The 19,222-nt window shown below is 33.2% G+C and overlaps 2 protein-coding genes across 2 annotated transcripts; both read left to right on the forward strand.

Moving 5' to 3' along the window:
• The first annotated feature begins 4,119 nt into the window (after window positions 1-4,119).
• Window positions 4,120-8,317, forward strand: LOC129286850 (monothiol glutaredoxin-S17). The gene is made up of 3 exons (XM_054922924.1): window positions 4,120-4,531; window positions 4,617-4,691; window positions 6,925-8,317. The coding sequence occupies exons 1-3, from the start codon at window positions 4,361-4,363 to the stop codon at window positions 8,149-8,151; spliced, it is 1,473 nt and encodes a 490-aa protein (XP_054778899.1). The 5' UTR covers window positions 4,120-4,360; the 3' UTR covers window positions 8,152-8,317.
• A 6,973-nt stretch (window positions 8,318-15,290) lies between these two features.
• LOC129285080 (GDSL esterase/lipase At2g03980-like) lies at window positions 15,291-18,929 on the forward strand. The gene is made up of 5 exons (XM_054920625.1): window positions 15,291-15,614; window positions 16,277-16,401; window positions 16,539-16,772; window positions 17,578-17,818; window positions 18,638-18,929. The coding sequence occupies exons 1-5, from the start codon at window positions 15,359-15,361 to the stop codon at window positions 18,841-18,843; spliced, it is 1,062 nt and encodes a 353-aa protein (XP_054776600.1). The 5' UTR covers window positions 15,291-15,358; the 3' UTR covers window positions 18,844-18,929.
• Window positions 18,930-19,222: the final 293 nt, after the last annotated feature.

The raw sequence follows: 19,222 nt of genomic DNA on the forward strand, positions 1-19,222 counted from the left end.
TCTAACTTCTTGAGGCAATAGAGGTTGTGATGTTAGTTTCTTTAGGTTTAAACCAAGCCTATTGACTTAGTTAAGATCTTGGAGAGTTGAATCAAGCCTTTAACCCTAGGTCTATGGGTTTTATGGTGATTTGAAATTTTTAACTAGGGTTTAAGTAAACCCTATGTGAGAATTGGTAGTTTTGGGACAATGTGAATAAATGAATGACGATATTGGGGGTTTTAGATGTTAAATAGGATTGATGGAATGGATTAGAAGGGTTGATGTTGTGAAATAAGGAATTTAGGCATAATGCTTACTTATAATCTAGTGATTTCGGGCTTTATTTAGAGTGATAATTGATAATTATTGCTTAATTGTGTTAAGGGTTGTTCAAGTGTTATCATGCGAGTGGAAACGTTTGGAGCAAACATTGAACCACAGTATCCCTTTTTGTGACAAAAAGGTTGAGACAATGGAATAATTTACACTATTTAATTAAAGTAACTGTCTTAGATATGTAAATTTTCTACATGTGATTTGAAAGCATTACATATTGGAAAAATAAATTTTTGTGCATTTCAAATGATTTTTCAAACGATGAAAATTTGTGAAAGTCTCTTATATGAGTAAAATGTGAATTTGATGCAAACATGTGTTATGTATGATAAGCGTGAGAATGATCATGATAAGGGGTGAAAGTTTACACGTAAGAAAGATATGGCATGTATCTAGAAATTACCTGTTTAGTATCCAAGTGGGATACAGTGTTAGAGATTGATGCTCCTTAGCATCAATGATGTGGTGTTAGAGTAATGACACCCCAATTCGTGTATGATAGGGAAAAACTATAGTCTAAAAGTGAGATAAGACACCTTTGGCTAAGTGATCTTACCACTGAAGGTGAGCTCAGGCCGTTGAGAATGTGCACCTGATCCAAAAGCTGATGGTTTCAACCGGAATGATATAGAGGCTTAAATGGTAGAATAATCATGTTTGAGTGGGGAATGACTTGTGTTTTATGGAAAGGATATGTTTAAATATGCTAAATGAGTATTTTTGACATGTATAAGCTTTACTTACTTCTAGTTGTGTATGTTAATTGATAATAGTAAAATATTCTATTACTGAGATATTTATCTTAACCCGTGGTTATATTTTTACAGGTGAGAGCTCTGATAGGGGCAAGGGGAAGGAAGGAATGACCAAAGCATGAAGATCCTTGTTTGTATAGCTCTTCCTTTTCATATTTTGGTTTTGTAATGAATATGTCATGGTATTATTCCAACCTAAGAGCATTTCATTGCTTTACTATCACATATATGAGCATCTGCGTAATGGATGTGTATCTTGGCCTATACTTGAGGTGATTATGGTTACTTGAGTGTGAATGACCAAGATACCAGTGCAAGTGATATATTTGTGATGATTATGTATTGGAATGACTAAAATAATATTTATGTTGAATTTTATCCACCCTTTTTTGGTTGTTAAAAATTGAGGGTTTGTTGGTCATTTTGCGAATGAATATTTATTATTGTGATATATTTGGCCTAATATGATGTGTGTGGTTCATTTGAGTTGGTCAAAGTAGTCTCAGAGCTAATGGCACTAGGTTGTGTGTTTTGGACACTATTGAGTGTGTTATGGTTTAAAAACAGACCATTTTAAGTTCGGGTATCCATCTATTTAATGGATAATTATTTAGGTGTGAGACTGATGCCATTAGTTAGAGGGCTCAAAGAGCTTTGTGTGGACACTTAAGCTACTCAAATTGAATGTCGATGATGAAACAACTCACTTTAGAAGTGTGAAATACAGTAATGACAACACATTGCTGTCATGACAGTAATTGGCAGTAGGTGAGCATAACAGTCATGTCGTGGCACAATACATGCTGAGGGACGAGTCCCTTTGTGCCATCCGCTGTAGCGGTTGTGGCCTACGCCACGACGGATAATGCAAATTCTAAGTTTTTCCATATTTGCTCCATGCATATTGTTAAGTATTGATTTGTGTTTTCATGCTTCCATTACCTTGTTTAAATGATTTTAAATTATAATTTGAGCTTAAACAACTTTAAAAAAAAGTTTTTTTTAGGATCCTAATATTTTAAACTATTACTTTTAAACCCTTGGGTTGTGGTATCTTTTCTCAGGGATTTTAATTAATCTTAGTTACAACAACGATGTGTTAGAGTGTTGTCTTGGTAATGTCAAAGTGGACATTATAACCTATTTTTGCTGAACAGAGGCTAGGGAACTAAATTCAACCCTAAATCACTTAATTCATTTCTGATTGCATGATTTGAGATTGAGTTCATCAACTTTTCACTGTACAACTTCAACCTTCACTTTGTTTACATCAACACTAGTGTCACTTAGCACCCTAGCCTAGTTTGAGTCTTAACAAACAATGGTAATGGTCCCTCGCTTCAAGTTCAGCTGTCCATCATCGTGTGCTTGAACTTGAAGATTGAAGCGTAAGAATAAAGCTATGTGAGTTTGTGACAGTACTCTTCATTCTTCAACTTTCACTCATTGTTTTGCTCAAAGTCAAAGCCTCTAACTCGATCTACTCGCTATTGGCATTGTCCAATCTTCAATCATAGTTTTGCTTGATCTATTCCCCTAATCACCGTCCGACAGACACGCAAATGCAAGCATGAGTGAAGTGTAATCAAATTTTGTTGAACTTGATAATAGTGGTGAAGAAGATAATAATGTTGCTTCTAATGTTTGAGTATGTTTATTGATTTAAAGATTTGCATTCGATTGTGGTTCCTAGTGGTGAACAGATTCTATTTATAGTTCATTTAGATGTTATTTAGTTGGTTTGCTTATTGCTACTTGTAATTTGCTAAACCGCTATTTGTTATTTTGTTTGGTGTGGTTTGATACTGGATTGAGACTTTATGCTTATATGGAATGACAAAGTATTTTCAGTTTGATAAAAAAATTTAAAAACATACAAACAGGTAAAAGGGCCTGAAGCCTATAGGGCCAACCCTAAGCTCACTATGTTGAGGATCGAGCTTAGCATATAAGAGTCTTCAATGGCAAGTAGGCTTAAATGGGTTGGCCTTTTAGGCCTGAGCCCATTAAGGGCTGGCCTAGCCCATTTTCTTAGCTCTAGCCAAGTATCATACCCTTCTAGAATATCTTCATGAGCCAAATAATCTTATTCCTTATCTTCTTATCCTATATATCCAATATTTTCTTCAATTCGACTCTATAAGTTAGATTATCTTAGAGTTCAATCTTCTCAAGCTCGATAATATGAGATGAATTTGATTTGTACCTCTTAAGAAGAGACACATGGAAGGCATTATTCATGCTAGACAACTTTGGAGGCAATGTGATTTACAAAGCAGCCGACTTTATTTTCTCTAAAATCTTGAATGAGCAAATAACTTTGGTTATTAGCTTCTTAGCTCAAATGGACTTTCATATGCCTATTAACAATATAACCCTTAAGAATATATAATCACCTAGCAGAAACTCTAATAGTCTCCTCTTTCCATTCGTATAAGTCTTTTGACGACTCTAAGTTGCTAATAGCTTATGTTTAATCGTTTCAATCTTTTGGATAGAACAGTCAACAAAATCTGACTACACATAGTAGTGATTTAAACTTTCTTTCATATAATGCCTCTTAAACTTTGTCTAAGATAAAATTTCACTGACAAGATCAACATTGTCTTTTCAAGGTGTCGCATAATCTTCCCAACAAAGCTCGACACCACTAATGATTTTGTTTATGTTTATATTTTTCCTATTTTCCTTATAGGATGTCTTTCCATTTATTTACATGTAATTTTGCTTGTCTTGATCCAAAAAATGCTATTTAGCTCATTTTTTGGGCTTTACATATATATATATATATTACAAAAAAAATCCTAGATAATAATTATGTTAAAATGTAATGATTATTTAGTTTATGGGAACTTATTTTCTTGTAATTTTTGATGAAATGATACATTTATTTTTAGTGACTGTTATATGTTGAGAAATGATTACTTTGTTTGAACTATTATCATATTAAAAAAAATGACTACTTTCTTTCTGTAAATCACGGTCCTCTCCTCTCTCCTCTCTCCTCCTCCTCTTTTTTAACAACCAAACCAATCCTACTTATGAAGGTATCCTATTCCAAGCAGACTCGCCCCAAGCCGTGGAGCCCGCGAAGCAAACGAATCAGAAAAGCTATCGTTCGTCATGTATAACCCAAATATTTTTTCTTAATTAAGAATAGATTATTTTCAACAAGAACCCTCCCGCTGTTTCCTCTAGGGTTGGGAAGCAGGGGCTTGTCAATCTGTTTGAATTATATTTATCGACGCAGAAACACGCACCCAACTTTGTACCTAAGCTTCACAAAAATGGGTGGATCAGTGAAAGATGTGCAATCAAAGGCGGAGCTTGATAATCTTATTCGCACTGGTGTACCAGTTATCCTTCATTTCTGGGCTTCGTGGTGTGATGCTTCTAAGCATATGGATCAAGTCTTCTCCCACTTGTCTACCGATTTCCCTCATGCAAATTTCTTCAGGGTTTAATTATCTCTTTGCTCCTCAAAAATCTTTTGAGAGGTTTTTATTGTTTCTGTTTAGTCTGATTCGTTTTTATTATTTTTAGGTTGAAGCTGAAGAGCAGCCGGAAATATCTGACGCTTATTCGGTTTCTGCTGTGCCTTACTTTGTCTTCTGCAAGGTACAGTGTTTGGACTGCCATTTTATTTGTAATTTTTGTCTGTCATCTGGTAATTAGGGAATTTGCATAATCTAGTCTGTGAGTTGTTGTAGAAGTTTTTTATTTATTATAAAGAGAGTTCATAAAATAGAAAGGGAAAAACAGCTCCATCATTCAAATGATCGTTATTCACGTTATAGGGTGTATATCTCAGCGGCATGTCATGGATGATATGGGTTGGCATTGGAGCATTGATCCCCCGAGGCCTGAGGAACTGTCTTGGAAAAGAAAATTAGAATTCAGGGGAATTTGGGGGTGTTTATATTCTTTGTGCTTTGTTGAAGACGTTTCAGAATTTATTTATTCCTGTATACCCGATGGATACTTATATACATATACATATATATATATATATATATATCCACACACACAGGCAATCATACGTACATCATACATGTGTGGTCATGCCATTTCCCATTTTACTCTATGTGCCGAATATACCTTAAGAGTTTAGGATAAGGAAGATGTCTCAACTTGCACTTAAGCTCTGTTTCATGTGAACTCTGGTAAGTTCACGAATTGTTGAAATCATGAAACTCTCAGTTTGGCTTCTATTTTGGGATTCTGAATCTCAGATAATTTAGCACACTTTTCCTTCATTACTATGCCTCTGCTTTCCCATGGCAGAAGAAAAATGCTATTCAAAATGCTTAATCTTACTCACATTGCTTCTGTGCACCAATTTCCTTGGTCCATCCCCTCATTTGAAGATCTTTATTCAATTTTTACTTTTGGATTGTGATTCTATGGTTTGGTTTTGTATGCATTTTATTTCCATTACGAATATGCAATAGAGACTCTTGTTTATTTCTTGGCACTTTGATGCTGATATATGTACACCTGAATGTTCTACTGTTTTTATTTTTTTAAAAATATTTTCCTCAATTGATATTCATTTCAAGTCTATACATTTAGCTGTTTTTTGTCTGCATGAGCTATTACTAATTTATAGGTCAAGTTTTCTTCTCACTAGATTACGTAAGCTTGGAATACTATTAAACCCCTATGAATAAAAGTGAAAGGGGGAGGGGGAGGGGGAGGCGGAAGGGGCGGAACTTTGCACTCATGTTAAGCACATTCTTAATTTCAATCTCACAAGTTTCCTATATGTATGCTTAAATTAAGATCTAATTAATTGCTACCAGTTTGAGTTTACTTGCTAAATGGACTCTGAACTTGTGAATCTAAAAGTTGAGACAAAAGTTTTTTTTTTTTTAAATTATGCATTATATAAATGCATTAGTTTCTTATAAGAATTTTGTCTTTTGGTCGTGAACATAAATCTTTAGAGCTTATTATAAAGTAAAGGCCCAAGCATTTCCCAGCCCAAATGAATCTTTTGCTTTGTTAGTATGATAACCCTATATCATTACAGTCAAATATTTATAATTCCACATTCACATGTGATTTTTCTTTTTCTTGAGTTTAGTGCATTTGTATCTCAGGGCACTAGTGCTTAACGGGCAGTTTTTCACATGAACCATTTTACTAAGGAGAGTATGCTTTTCTAGAGATTCATTTGTTCATGCATAGCATACATGGCTTTTGGATCAAAGCAGGATGGATAATTGGATGTGTTCGCCAATTTTCTTAAATTTCACTAGTTGTTTGGTTTGTTGCTGTTTTACTTTACCTGCTATCGAGTTCTATAGGAAACTTTAGTTGGTCTAGTGATGCAATTTAGCTTATGCCAATATGTGAACTATTCATGGCATGATTAGCGTTGTTGATAGTTTCATGATTTGTGAGTTTGAGAGGACTTTGTTCTGTACACGCGACTGCTCTATTCAATCCTTGTTTATAATGCTTGTAAAATAGATAGTTGTGCATGATAATTTGCTGCACTAGACTGAGGGAATATTTCCATTAAGTTGGTGTGAACACTATAATGGAGACAATTTCATATCGGTTAAGTTGGATGAGCTTTGGTTTATATTTCTTAGCTTACTGTTTTACGGTAATCAAGTTTATGTTTTTTTTTTTTATTTTCTTTCATTTTTATTGAAATAGAAGCCCATGTGGATTGAGGCATTATCTCTGTTTCGTTGGAATTATAAGTGTCTTTTGAGTTATTAAGCATCCTCTCAACTTTTGCAGGTTTGCCTTTTGTATTTTAACTTGTGTTGCTATGAATAGGGCCCTTGTTATGTGGTTTTCCAATTTCAATAGTTGATAGAAATTCATTTTCTGTCAGGATGGCAAGACCTTTGATACATTAGAGGGTGCAGATCCATCAAGTTTGGCCAATAAGGTTGCTAAAGTTGCTGGTTCAATTAATCCTGGAGATGCTGCTTCACCTGCTAGCCTTGGTTTAGCTGCAGGGCCCACTGTTCTGGAAACAGTAAAAGAAATGGCAAAGGAAAATGGATCTCCAAAGGGAACAAGTCAAGTGCAACCAGGGCTTAGTGATGCTTTAAAAAGGCGATTGCAGCATCTCATTGAGTCTCAACCTATTATCCTATTCATGAAAGGGAGCCCTGAGGAGCCCAAATGCGGATTCAGCAAAAAAGTTGTTGAAATTTTGAGCAAGGAAAAGGTCAAGTTTGGAACTTTTGACATCCTTTCAGACAATGAGGTTCGTGAGAGCTTGAAGAAATTTTCTAACTGGCCCACATATCCCCAATTATACTGCAAAGGAGAGCTTCTGGGTGGTTGTGACATTGTAATTGCTATGCATGAGAGTGGTGAATTGCAGGAGGTGTTCAAAGATCATGGAATTGATACCAATGCAGACGCAAAAGTAACAGAATCTGTTAATTCGAAGGGAGGCATATCAGAATCAACTGGTTTGAGTACAATGTTAACCTCCCGACTGGAAAACCTAATAAACTCAAGCCCAGTAATGCTGTTTATGAAGGGAAAACCAGATGAACCAAAGTGTGGTTTCAGCAGAAAGGTTGTTGAAATTCTCGGGCAAGAAAATGTCCCCTTTCAAAGCTTTGACATTCTTGCTGATGAGGAAGTCCGTCAAGGCCTTAAAGTTTACTCTAACTGGTCTAGTTACCCTCAACTTTATATCAAGGGTGAACTTATCGGCGGATCAGACATCGTGTTGGAGATGCAAAAAAGTGGAGAACTCAAGAAGGTCTTGCTTGAAAAGGGGATTATCCGAGAGGTGGATCTTCATGATCGCCTGAAAAAATTGATAGCTTCCTCACCTGTCATGCTCTTCATGAAAGGCACCCCAGATGCCCCAAGATGCGGCTTCAGTTCCAAAGTTGTCGATGCCCTGCAAGCCGAGGGCATAAGTTTCAGCTCCTTTGATATTCTAACCGATGAGGAGGTGAGACAGGGATTGAAGGTGTTCTCAAATTGGCCAACCTTTCCACAACTGTACTACAAAGGTGAGCTGATAGGTGGTTGCGACATTGTGATGGAGCTGCGAAACAATGGCGAACTTAAGTCTACTCTATCAGAGTAGGGTAATTTCAACTACATTGAATAACTGGGAACATTTCGTAGGAGCCATTATAGCTGAATGTGTCGGATTGAATCTTATGAGAATTTTGATCCTGGTTCCAGGATTACTGTTGCTGTAATGTTCTATGTTTGCATAGCACTTATAAATCGCTGTCATATTCGAAGTATGCCAACTGTTTTGTGCATCTACATGAGCATGCTGTATGCCTTCCTGGATGAGCCTTTACCGCATGAGTTTTTGGAAGTGGCTTCCCTCCACTGATTGGAGAGGATAGACCTCTACAACTATAAGACTGTTGGATTGAGTTTAATTATCCAGGCTTTGACAGTTCTTTGGAGTATACATTAATTTGTACCTTCAAAATTTAATCTGGACAGTTGAAAACTGTAGTAGAGATGTGGTGAAGAAATTAAGTACTACTATTTAATTACGTTTTTCGCATGAGTGTTTTAGTAAAGATCTTTTCCTGTAACCGGGGAGAAAAACGAAAGATTGAAATTTATGGTCTTTTGTACGGTTCTTGAAATGGACCAGGAGATAACCAAAAGAGCAGGTAGAGTTTTTTTTTTTTGGCTCTCCCTTGATTTATTACAGGTATCTTATTGAAGTTGATATTATTTGAGGCATTGTAAGATACTTTTCCATTGACACTTAAAAATAGCTACCGAGACACCCTTTTCAAGGAAACAATACAGGAAAAAGTACAATTATATTCTTATTCGTATCTCGAGTACGTATTAACCTGGCATCTTTCAATCATTATTTCTACCTCAAAGATATCATCAATTCGTCATATGCTTTGAAAAAATCTAAGCAGTGTTTGCAAAATCACATTTCATCTTTTTGAGCTCAAATATTGGTCTAGAATTCGTAAATATATACTTATTTCACTCTAAGCATTCTACAACCTTGAGTTCTTAGGCTTTCTCTCTATAAGTGTTTTCTCCAAATTTGGAATATCAAGAAACAATTAAAGTTCAAATGAAAGCTTAAATTGAGTAGGTCAAGAATATGTATTTGCATGTGAGGTTTGATCAAGAATGAAGGTTATTTGGTTGACTTAAAGTCTCTCTCTCTCAACTCTCTGAAACTCCATGGAAGCTGGAGAAGTTTTCTCCCTCCCTCCCTTGCTCTCTTACTCTCTACGTCCAAAATGAGGGAGGAAAGGAGTGTTTTGTAATATAGTTGGTCCTACTTATGCTCCCGCTAACCGAACCCAAACCACCAAAATAACAAAATTCCATTAACTCAAAAATGTAAGCCCAACATCATTCTCTTGAAGGAAAAAGGACCTTTTGTCCTTGGCTCAAAATAGGCTTATTGTCTTTTTTTTTTTTTGTGGCATCCTATAAGAAGAAAATGGTATTTCCAAAAATCCCTAATATTCTAAGTTTTATAATTAACTCTTTCGGATATTTTCTAATAGCTAATATTAATACAATTCTTCCAAATATTTATTTCCTTCATATTCCAATTTTCTTCTCTTTTCTTGAATCTACTTTGATTCCCAATTATTATTTTGTAATTATTTCAAAGAATTACATTTTCTTTATGTCCCAAAAATAATGCCTATTTATTATTCAAATTCTTATGAATATATTTGTCCAAAGATTAACTCCAATCTTCTAATAATCATTTCTCATAATCCACCTTCTTTGACTAATACCATTATTTAATTATTTATTCCTAAAATTTCCCACTAACTAGCATACAAAAAGCTGGATATGACAGATTGGCTAGAGACTGCATGGTATCAACTATCACTTGGCACAATTTAGATTGCTTCTTATGTTCTTGTTCCTCTTGTTGGTGAAAGTATTCCTGCTCTTTTGCATCTTGGATTCTATCCTTCTCTACCTTTTGCTTTTGTTGAGCATGGAACATTGCCTCTTCGTCAACTCCTTTTCAATTGTCTTGTTCATAGCACCTCATGAAGCCCTTGAAGATCTCCTTAATTTGTTTAGCTTGCTACTCTAGGTTTTTCTAAAGTCTCTTCAGGTGTAACATCCTAAAAATTTAATCTTGATTAATCAGGCTAAATGAGTATAATTAAGATAATGTGGTGTATAGTCAAAGAGGATAATGAATGTATTAGATTGCGGTTTTAGCCTTAGATTCAAGTTTAGAGCAAAGTCAAATTACTTGGACCATCAAAAAGGGAGGAAAACAAAAAAGTATAGCTCTATACCGCATGTTATAGCACGTGCAGCATATGCCACAGAGTAATAGGCCAAAAGAGGGAAGATATTGTGAGATATGGAAATCATGCTCATTAGGTTAGCTAAATGTATGCTAATGGTTAATTGAACACATGGATGTGATTAATAGTATGCTATGTGTATGAGCATGATTCATTGTATGATCATATTGGTGGGAGTTTACTTAGGAAGAGGAGTAGATAAATTCACATGATATGGCTGCCTTTCGCTATCCAAAGGCTAGCCTTATCCCACTGTTTATCGAGGACTATCCCATTATTTGTCGAGGGATTTGAACTAAGCTTTTTCTACCTATTTATTAAAAAGACTAGCTTAGAATTTACAACACCTTAGGGATTCAAGAATGGAAGAATCCATGGTCCGAGAGTGAGCATAGTGATCTTTGGCCTAGTTGCTCATCACAATTGAGGAGCTTAGGCAGGCCATTTACATGGACAGGGGCCTTGTTTGATTTATAGCTCATAGCTTCTGTTAGGGGTTAAAATGAGCATATAAGGTTGGAGTCAATCATGTATACAATTCAACATGTCACATGGTTCGTAAGTTTGTGGCTTGTGATTATTGTGTTTGCCATTGCCACATAATTGTTAGTATTATGGTTATGGATAATGTGGTGTATTTATGAGAAATGTGATAATTTGTACATATGTGATGAGTTATATGAGATTATGTGGAAATGTATTTTTATCTCTCATATGTGTTTAAGTGTCAAGTGATATGTAATTACATAGGATAGATGAACTTTAGTTACTGAGTGATTGTATTCACCCTTCTCTCTTAACATTTTACAAGCTCTAGCTAAGGTGCTAAAAAAGGAAAAGCTCCAAAGGCTTAGAGATTTATAATTCCTACTGTAAAGCCTTTTATCTTATTTTGATTTATGTGTAATTATGAAGATATTACCAACTAGGGATATCTTTGATTATATACTTGCAATATAGGAAATTGCATGATTTGATGGTTGTATTTTTGGCTCTAGAGTTATCGTATGTTAATTTAATTGTTTTCAATAGGGTCAAAATACTAATGTAAGTAAAGAGAGAAAATTGTAAATTTTTAGATTATTAAATATTTTAAATATATGCAATGTTGGACCTTCCCCTATTATTTTTGATATTGAGGGGTTGAGGGTTTGAAATGAGAAATGAGTACTATATTGTGACTATGGTATGCTACATATGTGGCCCTAGATCCAATTAGTGTGATCTAGGTGATGTGTGGTGGCTTTTTTCATATAAGTTGGCTTTTTAGACACCCTTATTATGGAAAAGTGTGTGAATGTGAGAAAATTGTGTTTGGAAGTCCAACATCTTTGTGTGAAATTATTGGAGAGAAAAACTCATGCTATTGGCTCGATTATGTAAGGAGCTTTATATAAATATCTAGATCACTTCGATCAGACATCAAACAAAGAAACAAGGTGTATCAAGTTTGCCCCTATGCTGTCAAAATGATAGCATAGTTGCTATCAAAATGTACAACATGCCATGACGTGTGGCACAGAGAGGGATAGGTTGCGACGCATGTGCACATGCCATGGCATATCCCTAAATGGTTTCCCACTTAGAGTTTGTAAATCAATTTTCATGGGTTTTGACTACTAAATGGAATCTCATACCTTCGTATTTGTTCTTGGTCTATGTTAGACTCATTAAAGTTATATTTGAACTATTTTAGAATTTTTAAACTTGTTTGAAAGAAATACATTTGGATTTTGAAATACTTGTAAATGGTTAACCATAGTTAGGTAATATTCTTGGGTTAATTCCATGATTACTAGTGGAGTTATAAGTAAGTATTGAATTAGTAAGGGTGACTTTATATCAGGTCTTGATCAAAAATTCTCCTTGAGACTAGTAGCTTGTGTACAAAATAGACAAAGGCTCGTCTGACCCCAAGTGGTTTGGAGTATTGAGTTCTGGGAATCCTTCCTCCCTTTCATTCCTAGGACATGAAGTAGGAGCTTTGTGCTACACTTGAAGCATTGTCTTATGAACCCAGATGTCCAATGTTGTCTTTGTCATCAAAATCTCTAGAATGGGTATTTCTTGAAATTGCTTTGGCAAGTCCTACTAGTTGTGCCAAAACTTTTTTGGTCAAGTTTCAAAGCATTGTGTCCCTTATAGTTTTCCAAGTGTGCCAAAGTAGCTTTATCTTTGAATGAGCTAGTAATTAGCAATTGTGAGTTCCCAAGGTCTTTTATCACAATTTCCTTGGAGTGCCAATATGAATTAGAGCTTTAGAGTAATTAAGGTTGTGTATGGAAATGATAATGTATTCATTGAAAACTAATTACAATAAGAGCACTCTGATGATTGGAGGGTAAAACAAAGTAATGAACCTTGATGAACTAGATTGCAGATAAAAGGGTTCATATTGTGAGTTTGAAATTAACATAGGGTCAATAAGTTTTGCATGAGCAATCTAGCTTGTTGAGAGTGTTGAAGCATCAGAGAATCTTCATGTTACACACCTATTGCCTTTCATACAAGTAGGCAACAACCCTCTACTTTGAATTTGAAATTTACCTGCTTATAGGAACGATAGTTATTTGTGCTCATTATAGCCGATAATTCAAGTGAACTAGATTTATTTGAATATGTCTTATAATACCTAAATATATAAAAAAAAAAGCTCATATAGTCAAGCCTAATCCTAAGACTTTTATATTATTTTGATTTTATAATAATAATAATAATAATGAATTCTAGTATTCATGTTTATTCATTTGAGTTTAGGCTTGGCCCGAATTTCTTCAAGTTTATTTGTGTAGGGTAAATAAGCTTGAGGTAAATAAAATCTTTTAAATTTCCAAATATGGCTATAAGATTTTTTTGAATTTATTTGAATCAGCCGTCAAGTTTGACTCGAATTATTACTTCTAGAGCTTATCCCATGATCATTGGTGTGCCTTGTTAAGGGAACGTGCTAGGGCAAGTGCTTCGCATTTCATAGATAATTGGTCATTGGCCTTTGGACATGGTAGCTAGAGTTGAGAGTTCAGGTGGGCTGGGCCTATTTAGGCTTAGCCCTACCCGAACAAGCCTGATTCTCATAAAAGCCTAAATAGCTAAGTCTGGCCCAAATTCCTTCAGGTTTCGGGCAGCCCGAATACTCGAATTTTATTTTAAAAATCATTTTTAATTAATTTTTTAACTTTAAAATTAATTATTTTATTTTATAAAAAATATAAAATATATATTTTTGATACTTAAATGATGTATTGGACTCAAATATATGATATTTTAGCATAAAATGTCTCAAAACTTAAAAAATTAATTAATATTTATTATATTTTATATATTTTTTAAAAATAAATTTTTTTTATTCAGGTATTCTGGCCAAACCCGAACCCACCCGAGTAGGGCTGAACATAAAATAACAATAATTTTTTAAAGCTCGGCCCTAAATTTTTTTAGATAGATTCGAGTTAGCCTGTCAAGCTCAGTTCGAATTAGAGAGCTAATAACCACGTCACTTTGAATGGAACGTTTCATTAACTTCCCAAAGGTCCAGCCTCAATGTCTTAGCGGTGTGGGCTTGCTGCGAATGTTCCTCGAGTTGGGCCTTAACATATTTAGTCCTCAACCCTTAGCGCCATTTAAGTTCAAATATATTTCAATAAAACATTGTTAAAAATTAATAATACCTTTTACTTACTTACCAACATTATCACCAGTAGTAGTTATTCGATTCACCTAGTGTCTGATTAAAATTGTTGGTCAAAATGGTATATGTTTGTGTTTTACATGGCTACAAAATAACATTAATTAGTTCCTTGACATTTACTTGTAATTTTGAGGCCTAATTTCTTATTTGACGTTTATTTTGTAATTTTCCAAGGCCTTATCTGTAATTTTTCTTGTCCACTAACTATCAAATTGTTTGTTGATGGAGAGGCAGCATTGCACCCTTTATAATACTTAACTGCAACATTTTGCCACCCTTAACTTTAAGGTGACCATTTCACCTAAAAAAATTTTAAGGGTAACAATAATGCATTTTAATTTGGTTCCTAAATTTTGATTCTTACCATTTAATTTTTATAGTTTTAACCATTTAAATATTGATCTCTATATCTTAACAAATAAAATTATTAAGATTAAAATTATGTTAAAATTTATTACTAATATTTCATACTACTAAACCATTTTAATCTTTATAAATATTAAAAATTTAAAATATTTGTAATCTTTATAATTTTACTTTTTAAAATATAGGGATCAATATTTAAGTGGTTAAAACTATAGGGACTAAATTATAAGAAATAAAATTTAAATTAAATTAAAGTTCAAGAATAGAATTACAACTAGGTTAAAAGTATGGGGATTAAATGATTAATTTTCTCAATAATTTTTTAGAAGAATTAAAATACATTTTTCAGTAGAAATGGGATAAAAATAAAAATACTTTTCAATCCTATAGACATTGGTCATTACTAATTTGAAAAGTATTTTCATCATCTTTTAAATTGAGAGTGAACGAGAATTTTCCCACACACAGAGAGAGAGAGAGAGAGAGAGAGAGAGAGAGTGAAATTCAAGCATTTTTCAATGAAAAAAATAAGTAGGATTTTTATTTTAAAAAACAAAACCCCGCGATACTAACCATTTTAGCTTGAAAAATAAGAACAGAGTGTGAATGCATGCGGAGTGGGGGAAAAAGAAGGAGCATCAAGATGTTTTTTATCTACTAAAATAAAAACCCAATTTGACTTTTTCTAATTCCGTAATACCATTTTATAGTATACATCTCTTGAAATATGTTTCCCATCTAGCAGTTGATTTGGTCATGTACTATTCTTGGATACAATACACAGCAAATAAAGCACGTTCTCGAACTTCATAACAATCTTTTTTTAGAATAATAGAGTTATAAAACCAAAACAAATTGCAAGACTTCCAAGCAAATCATCGTATCAGTGGATACCATTGGTTTCCTTCGTTGTTTCTAAAGCAGAAAGCCAGACTTGGATATAAGAAAAAGAGATGGAAAATTCAAAAATATTATTGTTTCTGGCTTTCTGCTTCTTCCTCATTGCACAACAAATTCTCTCGGTGAAATCTGAAAAGCATCCTCATCGCTTGGTACCAGCCTTATATATTTTTGGTAGTTCTTCAGTTGATGCTGGAAACAACAATCATCTAAATACAGTAGCGAATGCAAATATGTGGCCTTATGCCATTGATTTCAACAATGTACGAGGTCGATATTCTAATGGCAAAAATTTGGCAGATTTTGCAGGTAAGATTGTTAGTTAATTAATTCAGAAAATATGATCTCGCTCAATTGTTATTACATTTTGTAACTGTGATCGATTTGTTAGATTTTTTATCTCAAAAGTGCTTAAAGATAATCTACTTTAGACACATCATAAATTTTATATATTCATATATCTATCCTCTAATTTCTTTTTTAAATAAAATTTATCCTCTAATTTCTAGATGTAGGACTTTCTTTTATATTTAATATTTCTTCTACTATTTCTTCTTCTTCTGACTTGGGTTTGTACTTTTTTTTTTTAGAATTTCAAAATCTTCAAGTCTATTCAATTTTCTTTTTCTTCTTATCTTTATTTCTTTTTGTAATCTTGTTTTCCCCCTTCATTTTTCGTTCTTGTTTTTTTTTGGTCCCCAATAGAATGACTCTTTATATTATGTTAATTTTTTATATTAAATATACTTAAGAATAAATTAATTCATCAAAATAGTTTAAATTATTTGTTTTTACATATCTCAAGTTTTATATATTCATGATTTGTCCTCCAATTTCTACACGTGAGACTTTCTTTTATCTCTAATATAATTATGGTGTTCAATAGCTGTATTATTCCTCCAATTATTATGAAGACAATTGAGACATTGACTAAAGTATACAATATTTTTGGGTTGATTTTCTCCATATAGCTATTAATTTGGGACTACCATCGGCTCCTCCGTACTTGAATTTGTCGGATTCTCAAAGAAGTCAAATAGCGACTGGAATAAACTATGGATCAGGAGCGTGTGGAATCTTAAACACATCTAGAGTGGTGCGAATTAAATCTTTTGACAAAGTTCTTATATATTTTGCAAGTTTTTATTGGCATTTATTAATTATTTCATTTATATAGTAAATGTTTTTGTTTTATCTCAAATAATTAAATTAAATACTCTTTGGTTCCTGCAGGGAGATTGTTTATGGCTTGGGCAACAAATCAAATACTTTACCTCTACAGTGAAAAACGATCTCCCAAAACAAATGGATGAAACCAAATTGAGAAACCACTTGGCCAAATCAATGTACCTTCTGTTTATTGGCCTCAATGATTATAACCCTCTGGCTAATGGCAACATCACCGACCGATACAGTGGACCAGACTATGCAGATTACCTCCTTGATGAAATTTCCAAGCATATCCAGGTTCATCTTCTACCTTGTTTTTCTGTTTTTTTTTTTTTAATTTCATCGCCCGATGTTCTAGTAAACCTGGAGTATTTTACTTGTTGCCCAAACTAATATGAACCGTCACTATTTGGGACCACTATTATCAATGTCAGTCTCACAGCTGTGTCGGGAATATATTGTTTTACTTTGCTCTATCACGCAAACACTCACACACACATGTTTGAAGGCTTACTAATTTATATATAAATTAGTCCCATTTTTCTGAACATGAAATGTTGAAATCTAGTCTAACTAATAAATATGTGTGCATGTGTGTGTAGTGTGCCTTACAATCAATTTCATATTTTAAATTGATATTTATTTATTAACTAGTGCACATTTAGTATTAGAAAAGTGGACAGAATTTTATAAAAAAAAAAAAAGTTAAAATGTTGGGAGGACCAATGTGATATTCTAGAAGTGAATTAGTTGCATACTAAAATTTTGTTTGGATTTAAGCTCTTTAATATAAACCATCCAAATTAGATTTGGATGATTTATATTGTATCTTTCCTCCTGTTTTTTTGGGGTCAAATCTTGACACGTTTAATTTTAAAGGAAGTATAATGTAAAATTAAGATACAGCCTTGTAATTGTAGAAGCAGGACATTAAAAACTAAAAATTTAAAACTTAGAATTAGAACATTTTAAATAAAGTCAAAATGATATAAAAACCTTGAGAATGAAATGCACATATGCCTTAGATCTTCTAAACTAATTAGTAGTTTTTCTGACACCTAACATAAATTTTGCCTTTTTTTTTTTGTGGAAACAATTCCAGACACTGTATGATCTTGGAGCCAGAAAGTTCGTGGTGCAGGGCGTTTCACTTTGTAAGCCAAAGCAATATGACCAAGAAAAAACTGTTAAAGGGAAGGTTTTAAACTGTACCTCAAGATACTATAGAGACAAACTTCCTGCAAAGCTATCATCTTTAGAAGCCAAGCTCAAGGGTTCCATTTTCACAATTTATGATAATTATATGTTGCGCTACAACATGCAGCAAAACCACCAAAAATATGGTAAGCGAATACACACGCGCGCGCGCGTATATATACATATATATACACACACATGTGTGTGTGTGTTCAAGCTACACTATTTATTATAACATATATGAATGACACATTGCATCTTAAATTTTAATTTTATGCAAAGCACATGATCATTCATCACATTCTAGTTTTATTCTTAATTAGGTCATTTATCATATATTGTTGCGGGTTGAATTTGTATTTTGATATTAATAATTTCCAAATCATCTTATGAATCCCTTGCCTCACTTACTAACAAGATGCCCTATGCCCTATATATATATAGCCACATTGTTTTTAGTTTAATTTACAAATAGTTTGATTAGCTATAAATTATTTCATATTTTCCTTATTATGTCTCGTGCATTATACATACTCCCTTTGGTGCAAAATATAAGCCGTTTTTCCCTAGTTAATGTTACGTTGATACAAAATGTAAGCAACTTTGTATTAGTAAAAGCTTTTTTCCCATTTTATCCATTCATTAACATGGATTCTTGTATTTATTGTGAACTAATGACCTTTTTTTTTTTTACTCATTATAAATTGGGATCAAAGGTAAAAAAGAAGAATAATATATATAGTTATGGGAATAAGAATTTTATTGATATGCATATTATTGTTAAAAGCTACTTATATTTAGATTTAGACCAGAGGTAGCATAGTTCTGAGAAATTAACCAGTGGTACTATTCATACTTTTGATTCATAATTGAACTTTCTGTAAATTTATATTATATATTTAAATATTAATAAGTATTGATATTGGTTGTGATAATGATTTTAAATGATTTACCTGGATTTACAGGAATCACAGAGATAGAGGACCCTTGCTATGTGAGTAGCACTAATGAGCTGTGTTCTGATAGAACAAAATATCACTTTTTTGATAAATGGGGTCATCAAACTGAAGTCTCATGTAAAGTTGCTATGAATGGCTGCTTCAATGGAACTATTTGCACTCCTTACACTCTTTTTCAGCTGGCCAATATGCATATAAACCACAAGCAATGATGGAAATTTATAGATAAATATATATATTCTGATGTCAAGTTGTTATGAATTTTTTATATAAAAGATGATTTACATTCTTCTTTTAATTAATGATCCATTCAGAAATTTTTTTTCCTGTATTTTAATTTGTTATGGAAATTTAAACCGTTAATATTAATAAGGAATGAAATTTGACAGTAAAGGAATAGGGCAATAAGTACAAGACATTGTTGGGACAAAACAGATTAAATATTATTAAATAAAAAGAGTATTGCATAATTCTCTACCCAAAAAAAAAAAAGAGTATTGCATATTGTATATACAAACAACATTTTTGCTTACTAGAACCATTTAAAAAATGTAAAAGGAATAAAACGTTTACTCACTAACTATACTTATA

Source organism: Prosopis cineraria, unplaced genomic scaffold (genome assembly GCF_029017545.1).
Source record: "Prosopis cineraria cultivar Desert tree isolate PC_DT_omini unplaced genomic scaffold, ASM2901754v1 PC11, whole genome shotgun sequence".
NCBI lineage: Eukaryota > Viridiplantae > Streptophyta > Magnoliopsida > Fabales > Fabaceae > Prosopis > Prosopis cineraria.